This window comes from Notolepis coatsorum (assembly GCF_963971535.1).
Source record: "Notolepis coatsorum genome assembly, chromosome: 6".
NCBI classification, from domain to species: Eukaryota; Metazoa; Chordata; class Actinopteri; order Aulopiformes; family Paralepididae; genus Notolepis; species Notolepis coatsorum.
In genome coordinates, this window is record NC_140170.1 from 155074012 (window position 1) to 155095395 (window position 21384).

Sequence of the window (21384 nt, forward strand, 5' to 3'; positions counted from 1 at the left end):
TCCTTATAATCAAAGAAGAACGAGCCCATTTGGCTATGACAATATCTAAAAACAATAACTTGCCCCTGCTCCTGAGGCCCTCTCTCTCTCTCTCTCACACTCTCTCACTCCCACTCTCGACACACGCACGTTGGCGGCACTCTTTGAGCGGGAGGGACATTCGTCTTCAGAAGGCAGAAGCTATTAAAACCCTGTTCACTGTGTGTGCTGACACAGCACTGTAGCGCAGGGTGGAGATTGGTCTGGCGATGGGAGACTAGTGTGCGCCTGCTGCCTGGCATTTGTCCACAATTCTGCCAGTTCAACCTGGGATTCATGAGATCATTGCTTTTAGAACTAGTTACGCTATTGCCCATTTGTGCTTGATGAAAGTTGAGGAACCATTATTTGCAACGTTTGATGAACATTTTAAATGATTAACCATTTATGTTTTAATCGGCTTATAAACTCGTTTTGACGTGTAATTAGATCAAGTTTTTTTACAAGCTGTGTGGTCAAATGGATTATGTAGAATTAGAACGTGAAACGAGCAGATCGGGCCCCTGGACAGTTCTCACGGCGCACCAGGGGGCCGCAGCCCCCGCGTTGGGAACCATTGATCTGATGTGCTGGGTTGCCCCTGGCATTTATTATGGGAAATGGGTTTTTGCCTTCGTATGGATTTGGCACTCTGAGATGTTAATTATGCACTAGGGGAAAATTATATACCGGTACTCCTCGAAGTTTGGCCAGGGTTTGAACTCTCTCAGATTAACGAGCCCTTTGTGATGTCACAAGCAATAGATTAGCGCTAATTTGCTAATTAATAAATTAGCTGTGCGTTTTGGAGCCAGGACACTGCCGACCTAATGTAATGCTCAATTTGTCTTCTTCTTATTCTTAGACAATTTGTTTTGTTATTCTTATTCGTGACTTGTTCTGTCTAAATGTGAGCGATTTGTAGTGTCAAATTTCCCTTGGGATAATACAAGTATTTCTATTCTATCTATTCTATTCTATTCTTGTTAAAGGTTTTTACTCTTGTGTGTGGGGTAGCGAGGCAGGGAAGGACATAATTAATAAAAAGATTGGCATGAGATATACCCAGAAATGCTAAAATTCAGATCCTATTAACATAGAGAAGCAATGTATTTGGATGGTAAAATCACGTGAGTTTAGGTTAATCAATTAGTCAATTAGTTTCATCATTATATTCTTTCCACAAAGGTTTTCCAACCATCTTAGACTTTTATTCACATGCAAACTTATTTTTGGGGTTATTTATTGCCTGAACGAGTAGCTGATGTTTATTTATTGGCACGTCAGCTTTCCTTTCTCAACTGACATCTGAAACATTTGCTTATATAATATTCAGATTATTCTCCCACTGGATTAGTTATGACAAAGGCGGCGCAGTAGATAGCAGGACTGTTGCCTCAGAGCAAGAAGGTCCTGGGTTCGAACCCTGACGGGGGGCCTTTCTGTCTAGAGTTGGCATGTTCTCCCCTCGTGTTTGCGTGTGTTTCCTGCGGGTTCGCTGGTTTCCTCCCACACCATAAAAGACATGCATGCTAGGTACACCCTGTCCTCATGCCACTGCCCTTTGACCAGGGTACTGTAGTTACAACCGGAGCTTGTCCCCGGGTGTTTGTCTGTGGCTGCCCACTGCTCTGTTCCACCGCCGACGGGACCGGATCCGGTCCCAAAATGGCATCTGGTCATAAATCAATATTTTTCAGAGTGATGCAAAAAATTTGCGATTTTAAAATCAAACGTATTCAAGTATTAACATCACTAACATGTCACAAAAGCATGTAGAATGTATATTATAATCAATACGTTAGTTTAGCAATAGGTTAAAAGTGCCATTAGATAGTTTTAAGTTTTCGATTTACTGAAGTCTATTGCGAGACGGCGACCATTTTGGACATTTTGAACCATGGGAATTGTAGTCTTTTTGTGGCCATTTTGTGGAGGGCATCTATAGCTGCCGATCAGCGTTGGAATTCTTCCGAACTACACTTCCTGGCAGATTCTGTGGGGGTTCAAAGTTCAGCGTTCTGAATTAATTATATCAATAACTGTTATTATTTGGGATAATAAGCCACAAAAGGTAACATTTTTGACAAATATTGAAACACAGTTAGTTTCTCCTCCCTATTGTTAGCATGTAGCAACAATTAGATCTGAAATTAGTAAAAAAAAATGGTTGCACTGTGGTGAAAATAAAAAGGTACAGTAAATTACAGTAGATATCATTATCTGTTCTTATGCACGCCTGGTGATACTAAATCCAAATTGAACTCGGGTATTTGAAAGATAATATATGTATATATATATATATATAAATGTGCGAATTGGCTATAATAAGGTAATTTATAAGCCTCCTATTCTATATTCTATAATAATATTTCAAATTGCATTGGTCCGGATGGGAGAATTCAGTACTGTATCTACAGAACCTTCTGTTTAATCATCTTCCCTTTATTAATTTCCTTAGATTTTTTGTACACATGATCTCAAGAAGGTACTGAACGAGATCAGTGGCAGTTTTTTATGTTTGGTCATTATTAGCATGGTGTTATTCACTGTCAAAGATGCAAAGAAAAATCATAATTCATATTCTCCTTTTTGTTTCATCACAATTTAAGCAAGCATAGTAATAGACACAATATTTCTGACACTGTGAATACATTCCCTGAGGTCCATAGATGTACCTAGATACCAAGAATATGCAAATGGACCTTGTAGAAGTGGAGCAATATTCCATTTACCTAGGTATATATTTTAGGCGGATTTTCACCACGGGTGGAACAGGTTAAATAGTTAGGATGGGTCAAATGTAGAAGACAAGTTTCACCTCTGGGATAATACAAGTGCAGTGCAGGCAGGGCTTGACATTAACCTGTTAATCTATAGACCGTTTTCGCCTAAAGGTACATGCCTAAGTAAATGGAAGATTGCTCCACGGTCAATTTGCATGTTCTTGGTATCTAGGAACATCTAGGGACCTGGGGGTATGTATTTCCAGTGTCAGAAATATTGTGTCTGTTACTAGTAATTATTCAATTGTAATGAATAAATTAATTATGATTTATGAATTTTGATGATGATGATCAAAAATTGATACGAGTAGGAGAAAATGCTCACTGAGCTCATTCACCACCTTATTGAGATCATGTGTACAAAAAATCTAAGCAAATGAACCACGGGAAGATGATTAAACAGAAGGATTTGTAGATACAGTAATGAATGATAATCTACTTTAATTATAAATTCATATTTGACCTTGAACTTGACCTTGACCTTATTATGGCCAAATCATACATCTATCGGATAGGGAAAATGCTCCTCTTTCCAATGGCAGGGTTGAATCTGGATTTAGTCATTTCTTGCTGTTTTTACGATAATTAGCATTTTCCGATAAATTTGTATTTCCGATAAATCGTATAAAACATCGGTAAAAATGAAAATATACACTTTGACTACTGTTTTTGATAGGGTTATGGTCTTTACTCTTGGCTACAAAAAAAATATTTAAAAACATTGACCTCTTAACATCCAAGGGCACACATGTGGACGATTCTTTGCCGACCTCTAGTAGCTTGGGTGTGCATTTCTTTTAATACAATATATAGATAGAATTAAAGCCCTATTTGTTGCCTGTCGATTTCAGGTGACAAAATCCGTTCAGCGGTTCTCGAGTTACATGCCGATATGTGAGGCGTGCCCCAAAGTACGCAAAAGTACACATTACCACCCCCGACTCCCGGGGCTCTAGCTCCGTCAATCATTTGGCGATCTCGAAAATCTTTGCACAGGGTTGTAGCCAATGGGTGTGGCTTTCCAATGATACCCCATGATATGATAATTGGGGATCTAATACGGTCTCTATTGATCGATTTATGATAAAGAAAAGCAGGGTCCCCCTATAGGGGGACCTTAAGGCTTAACAGGTTTTTCACTCAGATATTTTACTTGTCCAAAAGCTAAACTTACTTGTCCGAAAGCTAAACTTACTTGTCCGAAATGTACTTGTGAAAATAAAGGCCTATTAAAAAATTTATAAAACCGACAAGAGATTTGGACAATTATTATGATTTAATAACTTAAACACAGTGTGTGTGCATTTGTGTGTGTGGGGTATAATACTTTATGATGAGTGCTCCAGCTCATCTTCACTCCCCATCAGCACCAGCTCATCTTTCTAATCTCCCCTCTCTCTTGGCGACCAGGGGTTAAACCCTGGTCTACGCCTATAGTTGTTATTACTAGGGATGCCCCGATCACGTTTTTTGCCACCGATACCGATCACCGATCGTCGTGAGCCATATCGGCCGATACCGATCCGATACCGATTGTTTTTGATTAAAAAGAAATTAAAAATTATTTTATATAAAAAGTTTTTTTTTTTTTTTTATAAAATATATATATTATATAATTAGACTTGTACTTGTATTATCTGCGAGACATCGCCACCACGCAACAAGTCAAAATGCTCACTATCTGCAAACAGCTCCACTGTCTGTGTGTACTCTAGTAGCCCAGCTCCAAAAAGGATTCTCCGGTGCTGCAGCGGGACCCCATTGGTAACGTTAAGTGCTTTGGTCATTTCACATTCAGCAAGCCCTCAGCTCGAATACGCATTAAATCAATGTTATAAGACATTGATATCAAGAGCTATCTGTAGCTACTGCTAGCCGGCTAGATGACGTTAAGACAGAACTTTAGTTCAATGGGACATTTCGTTTTGAACAGTAAACGAACGTCAGCTAACGCAAGCTAACTGGGGTATGAACATGAACTACTAGACTTTCTGGATCATTTGTTGATATCAGGAGCTATCGGTAGCTAGCCGGCTAAATACCGTTAGACAATGCCTACTAAACGTGAATAGTTGACTGGGTAATTTTGTTTAAACAGTAACGATAGCTAGGTAGCTAACGTTAGCGCAGGTCGAATGCAGTGCACTACAGACTCGAGCAGAGGAGCCGCACCTCTTTGTTTACAAACTCTACACGGGGGCGGGCGGGGCTAGGGAGGAGGAGCAGCGGCAGTTTGCAGGTCGTGTGTGTCTGAGACAGACAGCGAGTGAGAGCTTCGCTTGATCGGTTTCCGCTATCGGCGAATATGACTAATTATCGGAATTCACAGATTGCATATTTATACTGAGTATCGGCCGATAACGATCGGTGGCCGATCGATCGGGGCATCCCTAGTTATTACGGTATAGTTGTTATTGCCATAAATAATTCAAATAAATAATTGTATTTTTATTTGAAATAATTTCTTTTAACAATAGGCACATTAGATCAACAGGTAACAACAAAACAATCAACCTTTATTAAACATTCTATTAAACATTCTGATATTTTCACGGGTCTTGTGCCACTGTCAGTGTCAACTAAGCGAGCACTCAGAAGATGCTCGCCGTTTGACCAGGACAAGTAATATTGACGTACAGAGATTGAGAGTTTCCAGTGTGACACTGTGAGACAGGCACTTTCTGATCAGATGGAGTAACGTTACTATTCGTTTGGGGAATATATATATATATTTCTTTTTACTTGTCCAGTCGGACAAGTTCAATTGTATTATGCTTGTCCGAAATTTTTTTTTTTACTTGTCCCGGACAATAGGACAAGCCTTAATGTCAAGCCCTGGCAGGGGACATATTTTAGTAATTTTCAACAATTGAATAGTATTTGAGGTCCCCTAAACATGTATTTGAAGAGACTATGCATTCTAGCAGCCTCTATGCATCCGTTTTATTCCTGTTCTCAATGAGCTTCTGTGCCTGTAACAAGCAAGTTCTGATCCAACTTTCAGACTAGACGTTGCAGATGCACATACAGTATTTAACATTTCAAAAGGCCATTTTCACAATAGGTCAGTGGCGAATCCTTATGGAAGCCAACGGAAGCCATGCCTCCCTAATATTAAAATATGAATTAATATCAAATATGAAATATGAAAAAAAAAAAAAAAAAAAATGTAATATAGTTTACATTCTTTTTCATCTGTGCATCTGTGTTATAATTATTATTATTTTTTTTTTAAATGTCTCCCTCTTCTCCTTCTCACTCCCTCTAACACACTGTCAGCCTCACTATGCTCACTGCAGCAGGAGAGGAGGCAGATGGTAGGTCCAGATGGTAGGTCCAAATCCGATCCTAGCCAATCAGATTCGAGCTGACTGCCACACCCTAAAAGTTTAAAACGGGGCTGAGAGGAAAACACTCAGCATATTTTCCCCTCTGCACTCTGAACATTGTATTAACCCGTAACTGTTCCCACGGGCCGAATATTGCCCCGATCCTCGCAAGATTAAATCCACGGGGACCTCTCGGCGTGCCGAAGCTTTTCCTAAATCACTTCCATCATCGAAAACGAGGGGAAAAGGTCGGCTCGCGACCCTGAAAATGTTGCGTGATTTTAAAAACGCTGTATTAAGTGAGCCTATTATGGGATCCACGCGAGCTTTCTATCGTGGAAACATCTGGGCGTCCCGCAACTTTTACTCATTCACATGTAGCCCCTAAAATGCTTAGAAAAGGAAAACAGAAAGCGTGGAATAAACTTGCCGAAACGGAAAAGTGTCCCACGGGCGCGCCGTGATTCCGATCCGCGTGAAAATATTCACGGCCATAGAGGAGATTGTGGGACACCTTTTTGCAACCGAATATGTGTCTCGAATTTGCTCCCACGCGGCGCGCAAAATCGTGCAAGGAAAAATCGGACCAAAAATTAACCAATGCTCCAGCAGTATTAATGACCCTGATGTAAACAAGACAAACGTCTTTCTCTGGTCTGCATCCCCTTATACAATTGTGTGTATTGAGCCGTACTGTATTGTACCCATTCTGCAATCTGTTAAATAAATAAAAAGAAAGTTTGACTGGCCGCCGAGCCATACTGTAGTGTACATGGTGACTGCTTGACTTAAAAAAAAAAAAAAAAAAAAAAAATATTAATAAAAATATTAAATTTTTTTTTTAATTTTTTTTTGGCTTCCCCTGTTATTTTACCCACGCGACGCCACTGCAATAGGTGCCCTTTAACAAAAGCAGATCCCAACTCTGCAGATCCCACCTCAACAACCCTCACCCAGAGACATTGTTGTGACTAGCTGAATTCACTGACTCCACCCAACTCTCCAGATCTGATGAAAATGGCATGCTAACCTGTGGGTCTACACTGCTGACCTTGTAAATATGCTTCACTGTGCCACAGTCTATAACACAAGAACATCCCGCGAGGAGAACGTTTGAGAGAATGTAGTTTGTGCCCCAGAAGCTTCCCACCTGGTGTTTGTTTTGAAGAAGCCACGAGACGGTGAACAGCCCCTTCTAAACTGTCAAGGTGTTTTTGTTGAAAAAGCAAGTTCGTTTGGAAAAGCTTCCTTTGTGCGGTAATGCCATTCAGCAGAGCTCGTGTGGATCCGACCTGACTGCACACAATATTAGCACAATGTAATAATAATAATAATATACTTTATTTATATAGCACCTTTCATACAAGAATTACCTACCTGGAAGAGGTAAAGGTTCTGGCGGGATGGTGTCAGGAGAACAGCCTCTCCCTGAACGTCAGCAAAACAAAAGAGATGATTGTGGACTTTAGGAGGTCGGGGGTCAGGGACTACAGCCCCCTCAGCATCGACGGGGCACCGGTTGAGAGAGTGAACAGTTTTAAGTACCTCGGAGTCCACATATCCGAGGACTTGACATGGACCACACACATTGACAGTGTTATCAAGAAAGCACGGCAACGCCTCTACTTCCTTAGGCGCCTAAGGAAGTTCCAAGTGAGTCAGAAGATCCTTAAGAACTTCTACTCATGCACAATAGAGAGCATCCTGACTGGCAATATCACCTCCTGGTTTGGGAATAGCACCGCACAAGACCGTAGCAGACTACAGAGAGTGGCCCGTTCAGCCGTACGCACAATTGGAGGTGGGCTTCCCACTCTCCAAGACATTTACAACAAGCACTGCATGGGTAAGGCTAAGAGAATAATCAAAGACTCCAGCCACCCAAACAACTGCCTCTTTGAACTGCTGCGGTCAGGCAAGTGATACCGGAGTCTCATGGCAAGCACAGAGAGACTCAGAAGAAGCTTCTATCCCCAGGCCATCAGGATGCTAAATGACAATAACACTATGTAACAAACCATCAAATACACTCACAGCACACACATCCACACGCACACTTTAAACAAACAACTCACTGCAGCACCCACTTTACCCACTTTAGACACCTAACACACTTTATATTTATTGGTAAAGAATTTGCACTACAACTCATACCTCATCACACCTTACTGTAAATTGTACCTAAATTGTACCTCATCCTATTTCTGCATTGTACTGTATATTGTATTCTAACTCAGTTACTTTTCTACTCTGCATTGTATATTGTATATATGTACATTGAACACTTTTGTCTACGTACTTGACTTCTATTTTATACTTATTATACTTATCTATTTTTATCTAGCACAATCTCTGGAGCAAAACAGAAATAAGCATTTGATTTGATATAAAAGTACTCTGTATTTTTGTATGACAACTAATAAAGAAACTTAGAACTTAGAATTGCAGCCCAAAGTGCATGAGCAAATGAGCAAAGTGCAGACATAGAATGCAGTAAAAAAAGACATAAAATAAAATGAGCGTAAAATAGACGGTGTGGATGTAATGAGTCTTAAGTGGCAGAATGTATTAAAATACTAATTGTGAAGGAGATACATTTTTTGCTTTTACTTTTGAAAATATTTATTGAGCTAGCCCCCCTAAAGTTTATAGGTAAGCCGGTGTCCCATAGCTTTGGTGCGTAATTAGCAAAGTAGAGGCTAGCAAGAGACTTGTCGTGTTATCGTCGACAATGATAATATTGATGATGTTGAAATCTTACTAGCGGGGCCTTTAACTAGCATACAGGATGTGGTAGTTTTCCTTTACCCATGTATCTGTCACAAGAGGGAGAACTCACGACGTGCCGTCTGTCCTCCAGCTGATCCGGCTCACGCAGCCTGATCTGGTCCAGGACAAGAAGCAGCAGGACTCTTCCTCTCCTGACGACGCAGCTCCTGCTGTCAAGAAAGAAGCCCACGTGAAGCCAGTGACATCCCAGGGAGCAGGGCAGACTCCTCCAGGTACTGACGTCAGCTAGAACATCCACACGGTGTTCCTGTTGAATTTCACAGTGCAACCAGTGATTGTTTGGTAGCCGTGGTGGCAACGGGTCATTCTTGGTGTTGGTGTCCATCGCTGTTGCTCCTAGGTTTGGTTGTAGCGGGTCATTCTTGGTGTTGGTGTCCATCCCTGTTGCTCCTAGGTTTGGTTGTAGCGGGTCATTCTTGGCATTTGCTCCACGTCCATCCCTGTTGCTCCTAAGTTTGGTTGTGGCACAAAAACCTTGTATTTGGATACTTGATTGTGATTAAAGCACCACTTCTAAGCACTGGGCCTATGATTGCTGGTGCTTCTTGTGGGAAATTTAGCTGGATTATACAGAGCTGGATTATACATTTAGTTAGTTTCCTATTTTATATATGTATGTAGAGGCCAATTGACATATGGGTCGATATGGGTTTATCACAGATATATTGTGTATGTTAGACTAGAGAAGCTACCAGCCATGCCATGCTAGCTCACTGGCAAAGGAGGTAGATTTAGCTCCAAAGTTGAGCTATTTCAAGCTATCTTAAATTTGATGGGAGGATGGGAGGGGTACCTTGACTTCTCACCTCAAGAAAACTGAATGAAAATGTGCTCAATAGAACTACACAATATATACATAATATATATATTCACAGTCAAATGAGTTCAACTGTGAAATATCCCGTATCCAGTATATGTCTTTGTCAAAACTCTTTTTATAACAATGTTTGATGGATCCCTGCAAAAAATTTGAATATTGGCCGATATATCGATATCAGAATTTCTTTACTCCCAAATATCGGCATTGGCCCCAAAAATCCAGTATTGGTCGGGCTCTAATATAATGTGTGGGTGTGTGTGTAAGAGAGAGAGAACGTGTGGTCTGAGAATATACAAGCCACACAACACCACCACGGCTGAATGAAGGCAGAGGAAACGCTGACACGAGTTTACCTTGTAAATTGTACTGTGCGAGTTTCCTCTTAAATCTTTCAACGTTTTTTTACGCACGGACTCTCTCCTTTCAGCCCCAGCGGATGACTCGGGAGTTCAAGCCCAGCCGGCTCCGAGCCCTTCGGGTGGCAGTAAAACCATGGGTAAACCTGCAGCGCCAGCAGCGGGGTCTTCCCAGCCGGTCACCAGTCCCAACCCCGTCGTCCAGCGTTTGCCTGCCTTCCTGGATAACCATAACTACGCCAAGTCCCCCATGCAGGTCAGTTAGTGCTGGGCGACATGGCCAAAATATCACATAATATTTTTCTTAGTTTTGAAGGTAGAACAGTGTTTGGCGGTATTTAAAAAATGTTCAGTACAAAAACTGTGATATGACATTTTTGCATTTTTAAATGTCTTTATCTTGCAATACAATTTACCTATCCCAAGCTCCACCCCCTCTTTTCTTGACCCTCCAATCAGAACTGCTGCTTTTTCTTCTGTCAAACAAACATTTCTTTCCTGGCCCTCCTATGACAAGCGCTGCCTTCCTCGGTTAAGCTACGAGCGGGCGGAGCTTGGGAGAGGTCAATTGTCATGGTGCTGTTTCATTCAAAATGGTCTATTTTCTGTAACTGTTTTTAATACTGCTGCAAGGAAATTATTTTTTGATTAAAGGGGCACTTCACCAAAAAACAATGCTGATTTATTTTGCACATAATCTCACACGCATCCAAAAACTCAAACAGTTTTGCACACATTCATTTAGTTTGACAGTTATTGAAAGTAAATGAGTTTGAATATGACCACCAGCTGTAATTAACACAACACAAGGATTCAATGTCCCCAATGATATCACTGGTGGTCATATCAAACTCATTTACTTTCAATAACTGTCAAACTAAATGAATGTTTGCTAAATTGTTTTGGATGTGTGTGAGATTATGTGCAAAATAAATCAGCATTGCCTTTTGGTGAAGTGGGGCACTAACTTTTTTATTATTAGTATTGTATATATATAATAATAAAATGGATCCATGATATTATTGAATCATACTCTTTATACCTTTATACCTCCCATCTATACTCACAGCTATGCTTGTGTGCTGCTGTCTGTCTGTGTGCTGTCTGTCTGTCTGTGTGCTGTCTGTCTGTCTGCAGTCTGTCTGTCTGTCTGTCTGTCTGTGCTGTCTGTCTGTCTGTCTGTGTGCTGTCTGTCTGTCTGTGTGCTGTCTGTCTGTCTGTGTGCTGTCTGTCTGTGTGCTGTCTGTCTGTGTGCGGTCTGTCTGTCTGTGTGCCGTCTGTCTGTGTGCTGCTGTCTGTCTGTGTGCTGTCTGTGTCTGTGTGCTGTCTGTCTGTGTCTGTGTGCTGTCTGTCTGTGTGCTGTCTGTCTGTGTGCTGTCTGTCTGCTGCTGTCTGTCTGTGCTGCTGTCTGTCTGTGTGCTGTCTGTCTGCTGCTGTCTGTCTGTTTGCTGCTGTCTGTCTGTGCTGCTGTCTGTCTGTGTGCTGCTGTCTGTCTGTCTGCAGGCTGCTGTCTGTCTGTCTGTGTGCTGCTGTCTGTCTGCAGGCTGCTGTCTGTCTGTGTGCTGCTGTCTGTCTGTGTGCTGCTGTCTGTCTGTCTGCAGGCTGCTGTCTGTCTGTCTGTGTGCTGCTGTCTGTCTGCAGGCTGCTGTCTGTCTGTGTGCTGCTGTCTGTCTGTGTGCTGCTGTCTGTCTGTGTGCTGTCTGTCTGTCTGTGTGCTGTCTGTGCTGCTGTCTGTCTGTGTGCTGCTGTCTGTCTGTGTGCTGTCTGTCTGTCTGTGTGCTGTCTGTCTGTGCTGCTGTCTGTCTGTCTGTCTGTGTGCTGCTGTCTGTCTGCAGGCTTCTGTCTGTCTGTCTGTCTGCAGGCTGCTGTCTGTCTGTGCTTCTGTCTGTCTGTCTGTGCTGCTGTCTGTGTCTGTGTGCTTCTGTCTGTCTGTCTGTCTGTGTGCTGCTGTCTGTCTGTCTGTGCTGCTGTCTGTCTGTCTGTCTGTCTGCAGGCTGCTGTCTGTCTGTGTGCTTCTGTCTGTCTGTGCTGCTGTCTGTCTGTCTGTGCTGCTGTCTGTCTGTCTGCAGGCTGCTGTCTGTCTGTGTGCTGCTGTCTGTCTGTGTGCTGCTGTCTGATCCACGGTGGCAGAGTGTCTATTCATAAATTCCCTCCCAGCAGACACTTCTACTGTTCCACCTGCCCAATAGAATTATAGAATGGAAAATAGCCTGGTTGTTTACCTGCCAAAGTGTAAATGTATCGGTGGCTGGTGTTAATTCCCCCACCCTGATTAATAGCCTATTGAAGATTCTCTGTTGGAACGAGAGGAAGAGGTGGATCTTCCTGTGGCTTCAGTTTCATGACCTTTTTTTATGACTGTTGTTTACACGTCATCCATTCTCTCTCTCTCTCTCTCTCTCTCTCTCTCTCTCACACTCGCACTCGCACTCTCACTTTCACTCTCACTCACACACACAGAAGCTACTACATTTACATTTAGTCATTTAGCTGACGCTTTTATCCAAAGCGACTTACATGTTCTGTACGACAAGCCATCAGGAAGGGCACAACTCTATCAGCTGAGCAACAATGTTACTAACCCTACTACCCTCAGTACCTACACAATCAGACAGAAGCTACTAACCCTACTACCCACACACTATGCTTTTAGGACCTACAGTAGGTTCACCCAGTAGGTCTAAATTCACCTACTGTGCAGTAGGGAAGTTAGGTTTCTGTCCCGTCCCTTGTCATGGAAATAAAAAGTCACATTGCATTATGATTAGTGTCAACAGTAGCAACATGCAGCATCGAACTTGCTTGTGATGAACAGACAAAAGACTTGAAAGGTTTAAATTGACCACTTCCGTGATTGTTTTGGTTGCGTAGAGTAAGTGAAGTCACACCTTTTATTGCCATTTTGGTATAAATCCACGTCCTGAAAAGTAACCATACACTACGTTTTCCTGTCACTTGGGGCTGAGGCCCAAATGCCATTTCTTTAGGGTTCGGACTTCGTTGCCGTTTATGAATGAAGCTCAGAATCTTCACACTCACAAAAACATCAGGGATACATCAAGGTCTGTAAGGTCTTTGAAATGTTCTGTTGTAATGTGATCACAATAGCAGCTCCGCTCACTGCTTCTGTGTTAAACTCACCATTTAACTGACAGGTATGATATAAGTGCATATAAAGCTGTTGAATAATTTTACAAGTACTTTTAGGAGCTCAACAGAGCAATTATTTACGTTTTAGAACCCGGGAATTATTGTGCTAATTTAACCGTGTTGATGGGAGATGCGGTCATTATAATAGCTTATTAGACAACTCTTACCTGTCCCATGCAAAGACATTAAACCCTACTCTTAACAGCTAGCCATAATGTAATAATCCTTCCATATCAATAGTAATAATTAACATTACATTACCATCCACTCTGTCTGCACTGCAGCAGCTCTCTCCACTCTGTTAGATTTCGACCATAATCAGCCAGTATCACCTCTTCCTCTGTGTTCGTGTAGTTTCTGCGTTGTGTTTATCTCTCTCTCCGAAGTCGACCTTCTCATACTGGCTGTACAGCGATGTTATCCCCCTTATATGCAATCCGTAATCATAAGAATTTGACACTGGCAACGTGATACCTTTCTTGGAAAAACGTTGTTTATTCCATAAACAAAGCCTCGTAATCAGATGTAACCCCTTCTGTATTGTCCTTGAAAAGTCCTAATTTATTCGTCTCCACCGTCTCTCCTCTCATTCTCTCATTAGTCCGATGGTTCAGGGCCTTGTCGTAGCCAACCACCATTTTCCTGTTAGCCGAAGCTAATGATGATGTATCATATTCCCTTCCCCCACCCAGCGAGGGTGGGGAAGGATGAAAGTCTCTGATCCACGTCTGCTCGCGTCAGCTTCGTGTCTAGATCTAACCTTACCCGGAAGAAACTCGCATCATACCTTCTTTCCCCTAACAACAGGCCCGCCCCCTCTCCTCGTTACTATGTGACGCGCTGTCTTTGACCACAGCTATTTGACCCAGATCACTATAGCAACGGCAATGTTGATATTATCCCCCCTCTGTGGTTTCACCGCTATGTGACGCCAGCGCTGCTGTAGACAATGACCTTGGCTGGTTATCTTTGGGCTTGAGAGCTCAGCTGATAACAGGCCCTCATCTGCAGTCCGACTGGAGACACACACTCTCTGACTGCCTGCTACTTTTAAGATCTATAGATCCGTCTGAGTAAATGCTGTCACCCACCGATATATATACATTATATTAGGCCTGCCACGATAACACATTTTGCTGGGCGATTAATTGCCCCCGAAAATATCGCGATAAGCGATATTATTGCGACCGGTTAGAGAATAATTTTTTGGAGAAATGTATTTCCCAAAAGTTCTCAATTTTCTTTAAAAAATTCACTAATATAATGATAATAGCATAATAATGCAAGGACACCGTTTCAAAGTGCAATAAACTTTTATTTAACATTGGAAGACATTTTAAATATCCTAAATAAAAAAATGCTCAGTTTGATTGTTTATTATAAAAAAACTGAAACTGGAAACAAGCCCTCTGTCTGGCTTTTTGTGTCATCCTTTTAACATGTACATGTATTATTAATGTACCTTGCGCCGCGGTACCATGTACAAAATGTTAATAAAGTGTGAGGAAAAAACTGGAAACGTAATAAATAAAAAGGCAGTGAAACTAATCAAATAAAGACCAAAATATATACTATCTCTATTGGAATGGAGACTTCAGCACAGGATAAACTAGGGATGGGCAAAAATAATCCAGATCGATTGATCACATGATGTACTCGAGTACTCGTGGAGGAAAACGCTGTACAAAATAAACGTATTTTCCGGTGTTTTAGACTTTTATTTTGAAGCCCACCGCTCCGTCTTTTCCGGTGTTTTAGACTTTTATTTTGAAGCCCACCGACCGGACCGGAAGTATTGTTGTGATTATCCTAGCAGAACCTATGAGCGGACAACTTGTCTCGTCCGGTTCTGTGTTTTTGAGCTAATGATAAAACAAATGTTGAGATTGTTGGTGAACAACTAACTTTAGGTTAGTTTTAACGTTAGCTACTAACGTTAGATGCAGCTACTACAGGCAATCAACGATGAGGAGGAAGCGTCAAATCCGTATATAATAGAATATTAGCCCTGTGGTGCGTAGGCATGACTCGAAACTACCTGTTATAATAAATTAATTCATGTTTAACTTGTCCCCGTGTCCAGTCCTTTGACTAGCCCCACCCGTTCATTGTAAACAATGATGCATGTAATTGTATTAACGTTATTCTGTGTTGTAGCTATGCTATACGTTGTATTTCGTTTGTTAGCTATTTAGCTAATGTTGTTAGCATTGAATGAGCATCAACGCTCGATCTTTCATCTTTATTTAGCAGTCCAGTTTCTCCGGGCAGTAACGAGTAACTACTTGGGTCTAAAAATAGCCAACGTTACACTACAAATAACGCTACTTGGTTAAAAGGAGCAACACTATTGAGAAATGTAGTTAAGCTATGTGGCGTTGCCCCACGGAGCTCCCGTGCTGTGCTCTGTAGTAAAGCCAGCGGCCCGCCTCCCCACACAGAGAGTGACTGACGAGGGGTACTGGTTCCGCCTCATTAAAACAAATGCGCAAATAGCAATTAATCGCGCCCGTCAAAATCATTGCATTCATTTTAATTATCGCTGCAATTAATCGATTTATTGCTTATCGCGGCAGGCCTACATTATATACACATTGAAAAACATAGACATCCTTCAACTCTGAACGGCAGATTTCTTGGTACAGCCAGGTTGTCTCGAGTGTTTGGGTCCATGAGTCATGACCATGTAGCACAAGCTAGCCACAACTTGCATGTCCGTCCGTATCAAAAGTTCATCTTTCACAATTAAAAACCGTTATTTCGATTTGATTATCTGATAGAACTTAACAAACTTAACAAACGTTTAGTGGTTAATGTTACTCAGAAACCTTGTTTGATTTCCTGGCTCGACACACACACACACACACACACCTACACACCTACACATATACACATATAAATCAAATCAAATCAAATCAAATTTATTTATAGGGCCCGACAACACACGTTAATGTCCCCATGGGCCGTACAGGTCTTCTTTAAACAAGTCAAGAAGACAACATAACAATAAGTCAAGAACAGAACAAGAACACCATAGGGTCCAAACATTTTTTAGATGAATGCAAATAAATGAAAGAATGCAAGCACTCCCAGACATACCCCACGCGAAGGTAAGGAAAAACTCACTAAAACCTAACAATAGGGAAAAAAGCTCCACAGGCAATGTGGAGGAGAGAAACCTTAGAAGGGCCGTTCAAGGGGGGATCTCCCTTCTTAGATGTCGGTGATAGTAGTGTTGCAGACGGACAGTTGGTAAGCATGCACTCATGTGTGTAGTGAAACACAGATGAGTGCATGCAATAGCAACTGTACATTTTGAAAAATTAAAGATAGAGTTGATAGCGGATCTATTTGAAGCACAGGGGCGGCGCAAGAGGGTCACGTCCTCCCCGTCTTAGTCACGGGACATTCAGCACTCCGGTCGTTGCTCAGGGACAGCCGGAGACAGGGGGAAGGGGGGGTGGCACAGAGAGGGTCGCGAACTCCCGGCATCATCGCGGGACATCCGGCACTCCGGTCACCACTACGAAACCTCCGAAGACAGGGGGGCACGCAGAGGGGGTCGCAATCTCCCGGCCTTCGTCAACGTCCAACACTCCGGTCAACACTCCAGGACAGCAAGTCATAGGAAGACAGGGAGACGGGACAGGCGTTAGACAGCTCATGAGATTGTAGTAGGCGGACATAGCAATAGATACAAGTGGTAGGCATATATGTGAATGGAGTAGATGTATGAAGTAAGCGTATTATGTGAATAGAATAGAAGTACTTAACCCAGCAATGAAACCGCGTTGACTGTTAATCTGTTAACAGTCTGTTAATCAGTTGACAGGACCACGGACAGACGGCGGTGAATAACTGATCCAATGCCTCGGAGGTGCATGTAGAGCAGTCACTACAAGCTTGGCCAAGACCCCGAGGCATCCATCACCTTGGTCAGCGCCAGGAGACGGGTACTCAGAGAGAAGGGGGAGGGAGAGGGGGGGGGGGAGAGGGGGGGGGGGGGGGAGAGTTAGAGAGTTCCCATGTTTGTGGTGCTGCAAAGGAGCAGACATGTAGTACCCTGTAGTGCCATGTAGTACCCCGTAGTGCCATGTAGTACCCTATAGTACCCCATAGTGCCATGTAGTACCCCGTAGTATCCTGTAGTACCCTGTAGTGCCATGTAGTACCCTGTGGTGCCATGTAGTACCCTGTAGTGCCATGTAGAGCTGTGTAAGCCATGTAGTACCCTGTAATGCCATGCAGTACCAAGTAGTACTCTGTGGTACCATGTAGTACCCTGTACCCTAACTAAACTACCCTATAGTAAACTACCCAGTGGTACCATGTAGTACCCTGTACCATAACTAAACTACACAGATTAATCTAAAGGTCAGTCCCCGACCAGGTGAGATCAAGGTAGGTTGAAGGAGAGAGAGAAAAGATGAGTCTTAAGCAGGGATTTAAAAGCTTCGACAGAGCAGGCGCCCCTGATGACGGCAGGTAATTTGTTCCACAGGTAGGGAGCGCGGTAGACAAAGGCTCTGTGGCCGGCGGATTTCTTTTTAACCCTAGGGGTCGATAGAAGCCCCGCATTTTGTGAGCGCAGAGCACGAGCGGGCGAGTATCGGGAGATGAGATCAGATAGATAGAGCGGTGCAAGCCCATTTAAAATTTTGTAGGTGAGGAGTAGCACTTTAAAGTCAGAGCGGGCTTGGATAGGAAGCCAATGTAGGGCGGACAAAACTGGTGTGATGTGATCACGATATGTGATTGCGATATACACACATCGCAAGGTAAACACACACACACACATCGCAAGGTAAACACACACACACGGCTCACAATGAACAACCTGGACTATCATTTAGCCAAATGATCTACACACAGTAATAATAAAAAATAAAAAAACGAATCACTCTAAAAAAAAACGAATCACTCTAATCCTGAATAGCTTTCAATGTCAATATACTGAACAAATTCCAAACCATTTGAATGTTCGGGGTCAGCCCTACTGTCACTCTCTCCACTGATTACTTCCGGATTCATTTTATGCATTTTTTATCTTAAACAAATACAATTTAAAAAGCAATCATCCATTAATGCAGTGGTCAGACGTGGGTCCCTGGGGGTGGGCGGGGTCACAGGATGAGAGCAAAAAGATCCATTTAGCTCAACAGTATTCTGTGGACAAAACACCTTTCACTCGGATAAGGATGATGGACTCTTCTGCCCTCATCCCCTCACCCTGCTGGGGACTAATGTTTGAAATCCACCACCTGAGCATTCCATGTGGTTTGCACCTTCCTGCCAGGCTGTCGTGTCGGTGAGTTCTCTCTGACTCAGCGGCCGACTGGGGATTCTCTGTGTGATTGACAGGAAGAGGAGGATCTTGCTGCAGTTGTGGGTCGCGCCAGGATACCGGGCCCCCCCAAGCCCTCCTACTCTGACGATGATGACTACGAGGAAGACGACGAGGAGGTGCCGCCCCCACCGGCCACGCCCCCCCCCAGCAGGTTAGCGCAATGCTGCATTTTTTACAGTTGTAATCTAACCAAAGAGAAATATTGTATTGAACTGAGAAACAGCACACTGTCTGTACAAGCAGGGTGAATCAGAGGATACATTGTTGATACTTTAGACCATACCTTATTGATATCTTTATACCTTATGCCTCAGAGAATACCTTGTTGATACCTTATGCCTCAGATAATACCTTGTTGATACCTTGTTGATACCTTGATACCTCAGAGAATACCTTGTTGATACCTTATGCCTCAGAGAATACCTTGTTGATACCTTGATACCTCAGAGAATACCTTGTTGATACCTTGATACTTGATACCTCAGTACGTATATGACTGAAGTTCAGTGTAGGGAGGGGTGTGAGTAATCGATTACTTGAGTACTCTCCATTTCTGAACTGAACTCCAGTGGTTTTTGAGAGTGCTGCTCGACTTGTACACACACACACACACACACACACACACACACACACACACACACACACACACACACACAGACACACAAAGTGCTTGTTTGTGCCACTGAAACAGAAATCTCGGTCTGAAATCCCGCAAGGCGTGAGTTGTTGCTGGGAAAACATTACTCATGCCCATCCCTAGTTCAGTGGTAATTCATCTAACAACATATACTGTAAACCTTTGTCATAATTGGCGGAATGCCCCTTTTAATTAGAATAATGAAATAAACCCTTTTTGAAATGTTTTTACGATCGACCGCAGCTGCCAGATAGTGACGTGATCTCGTTTTCCGTTCTTTGTCAAGGTTCAGACGGAAGCCGGGCCTGCGTTCCCGGACGGGTCGGGTCGCCACCGGCGTGGAGAGCCAGGTGGCTCTGAGCGTCCTCGCCGAGAAGCTGAAGAAGGAGGTCCAGCGGAAGAAGGAGGACGCGCTGACCACGCCGCTGTCGGTCCGCACAGAGGGCCGCACGGGGGGCATCTGCATCACAGCCGCCTCGCAGCCCTCGCCGACGCCCAGCAACGAGAGCACCGACACCGCCTCAGAGATTGGCAGCGCCTTTAACTCTCCGCTGCGCTCGCCGGCACGCTCCCAGGCCCCCACGCGGCCCTCCAGTCCGGTGGCATCGCACCTGTCCCGCGTGCTCTTCGGGGAGGACGAGGGGACGCTCAGGCTGGACGCCAAACACAACCGCGCCGTGCGAGAGCTGGGGCCGTCCGTCAGCATAGCCCTGCTCCACCTGCAGAACGACGGAGTCATCTACGCTGTTACGCCACCTAGTGAGTTGATTATCACTATTAATACCCTCCTAGTGAGTTGATTATTACTATTTACACCCTGTTGATTATTACTATTAACACTGTGACTGCCCAAGTGTAATTTCCCTTGAATGCCCACATCCACTCCAATGTTAACGTTAATATTGCCTAATCTATGTTTTAAATTATGGCTATGTGTCTAATCTGCTCGTCGCTTATCAAAGACTCATTTTCCAGTCAAGATTGTTTTTTTTATCGCTTCATTTCCGTTTTCTAGCATTTAGAAAATCACTCGATTTCACGGAAAAAACAACACATTCCATGATAATCGCCTTTTACTGTAACATTCTAGAACGTGGTCATTGTTCGGCCATGTCATGAATAGTTTTCAAATAAATGCTAGATTATCGATAGTATATCGATAATCGAGTCTCCTAACACACAATCACATAAAAGCTTATATCTCTGTGAAAACGAGTCTGATTATCCTAATACTGATAACATAGATTCCTTACCTGAGATCAGATGGTATCCAAATGGTTTATTCCAATTCCCGATCGCCATTAGAAAAAATCGCTCATTTGATTGATCCATCGTGTATACAGTAAAACACATATTCCCCGCGGCTCCGAGGCTCCAGAGTGAAGCTGGTAGACCCCGGTTACATGAGTGAGAAGTAAAATGTGGAGTGCGGTTTTTTTCCCCCCTTTCATTGAGTCCAATCCAAAAGGGTGATTTACCATCTGGGAGACGATAGGGTTGGTCCAGCAGCCCCCCCAGGAGCTCAGATGGTAAAAAAGCGCCCCCTATCGTTTATCCCTGTGTAACTGCAGGTCAGTCCATTAGACTGGGAGATCCCTGTGGGATCTGTAGAGGTGGAGCCAACTGGCTCCATTGTGCTGGCGATGGATCTGATGATGAGGGATCTGATGGCGAGACGGAAAGCAGCCTGGAATATATATTTACAGCAGCCAATAATCAATGAATAAACGCGATCGATATTTGGAATGGCGATCAGGAATTGGAATAATCTTTTTGGAGAACATCTGATCTAAGGTAAGGAGTCTATGTTACCAGTCTTGGGGTAATCGGAGCTGTATTCACTGAGATAACAGCGTGTCCCTGTGTGTGTGTGTGTGTGCGTGATCTTGAGGAAACGAGAGAATCGATTTTTCAGCTCGCCTCTATAGCGTGCATAAGTACACATATACTATCGATAATCTAGCGTTTATTTGAAAACGATTCATAAATAGGCCGACAAATGACAACGTGTCTAGTGTATTCGAGAATATTCCAATAAATGCCGTTTATGACGGAATCTTTCAATTTTCCGCAAATTTTCGAGAGAACGATAGCTTTTCGAAATGCTATAAAAAGGATATGAACCGATAAAAAAAAATAAAATAAAAAAAT

General features: G+C 43.0%; 1 protein-coding gene across 3 annotated transcripts in view; it reads left to right on the forward strand.

The window, feature by feature from the left end:
- The window catches only part of bap1 (BRCA1 associated deubiquitinase 1), a 53430-nt gene that overhangs the window by 18173 nt on the left and 13873 nt on the right, over nucleotides 1-21384 (forward strand). For all 3 annotated transcript variants that reach the window (XM_084316010.1, XM_084316008.1, XM_084316009.1), the window contains exons 10-13: nucleotides 8994-9135; nucleotides 10171-10355; nucleotides 18611-18747; nucleotides 19520-19992. In XM_084316010.1, coding sequence (XP_084172136.1) covers nucleotides 8994-9135; nucleotides 10171-10355; nucleotides 18611-18747; nucleotides 19520-19992 — 937 coding nt within the window. The remainder of the gene's footprint in view (nucleotides 1-8993; nucleotides 9136-10170; nucleotides 10356-18610; nucleotides 18748-19519; nucleotides 19993-21384) is intronic.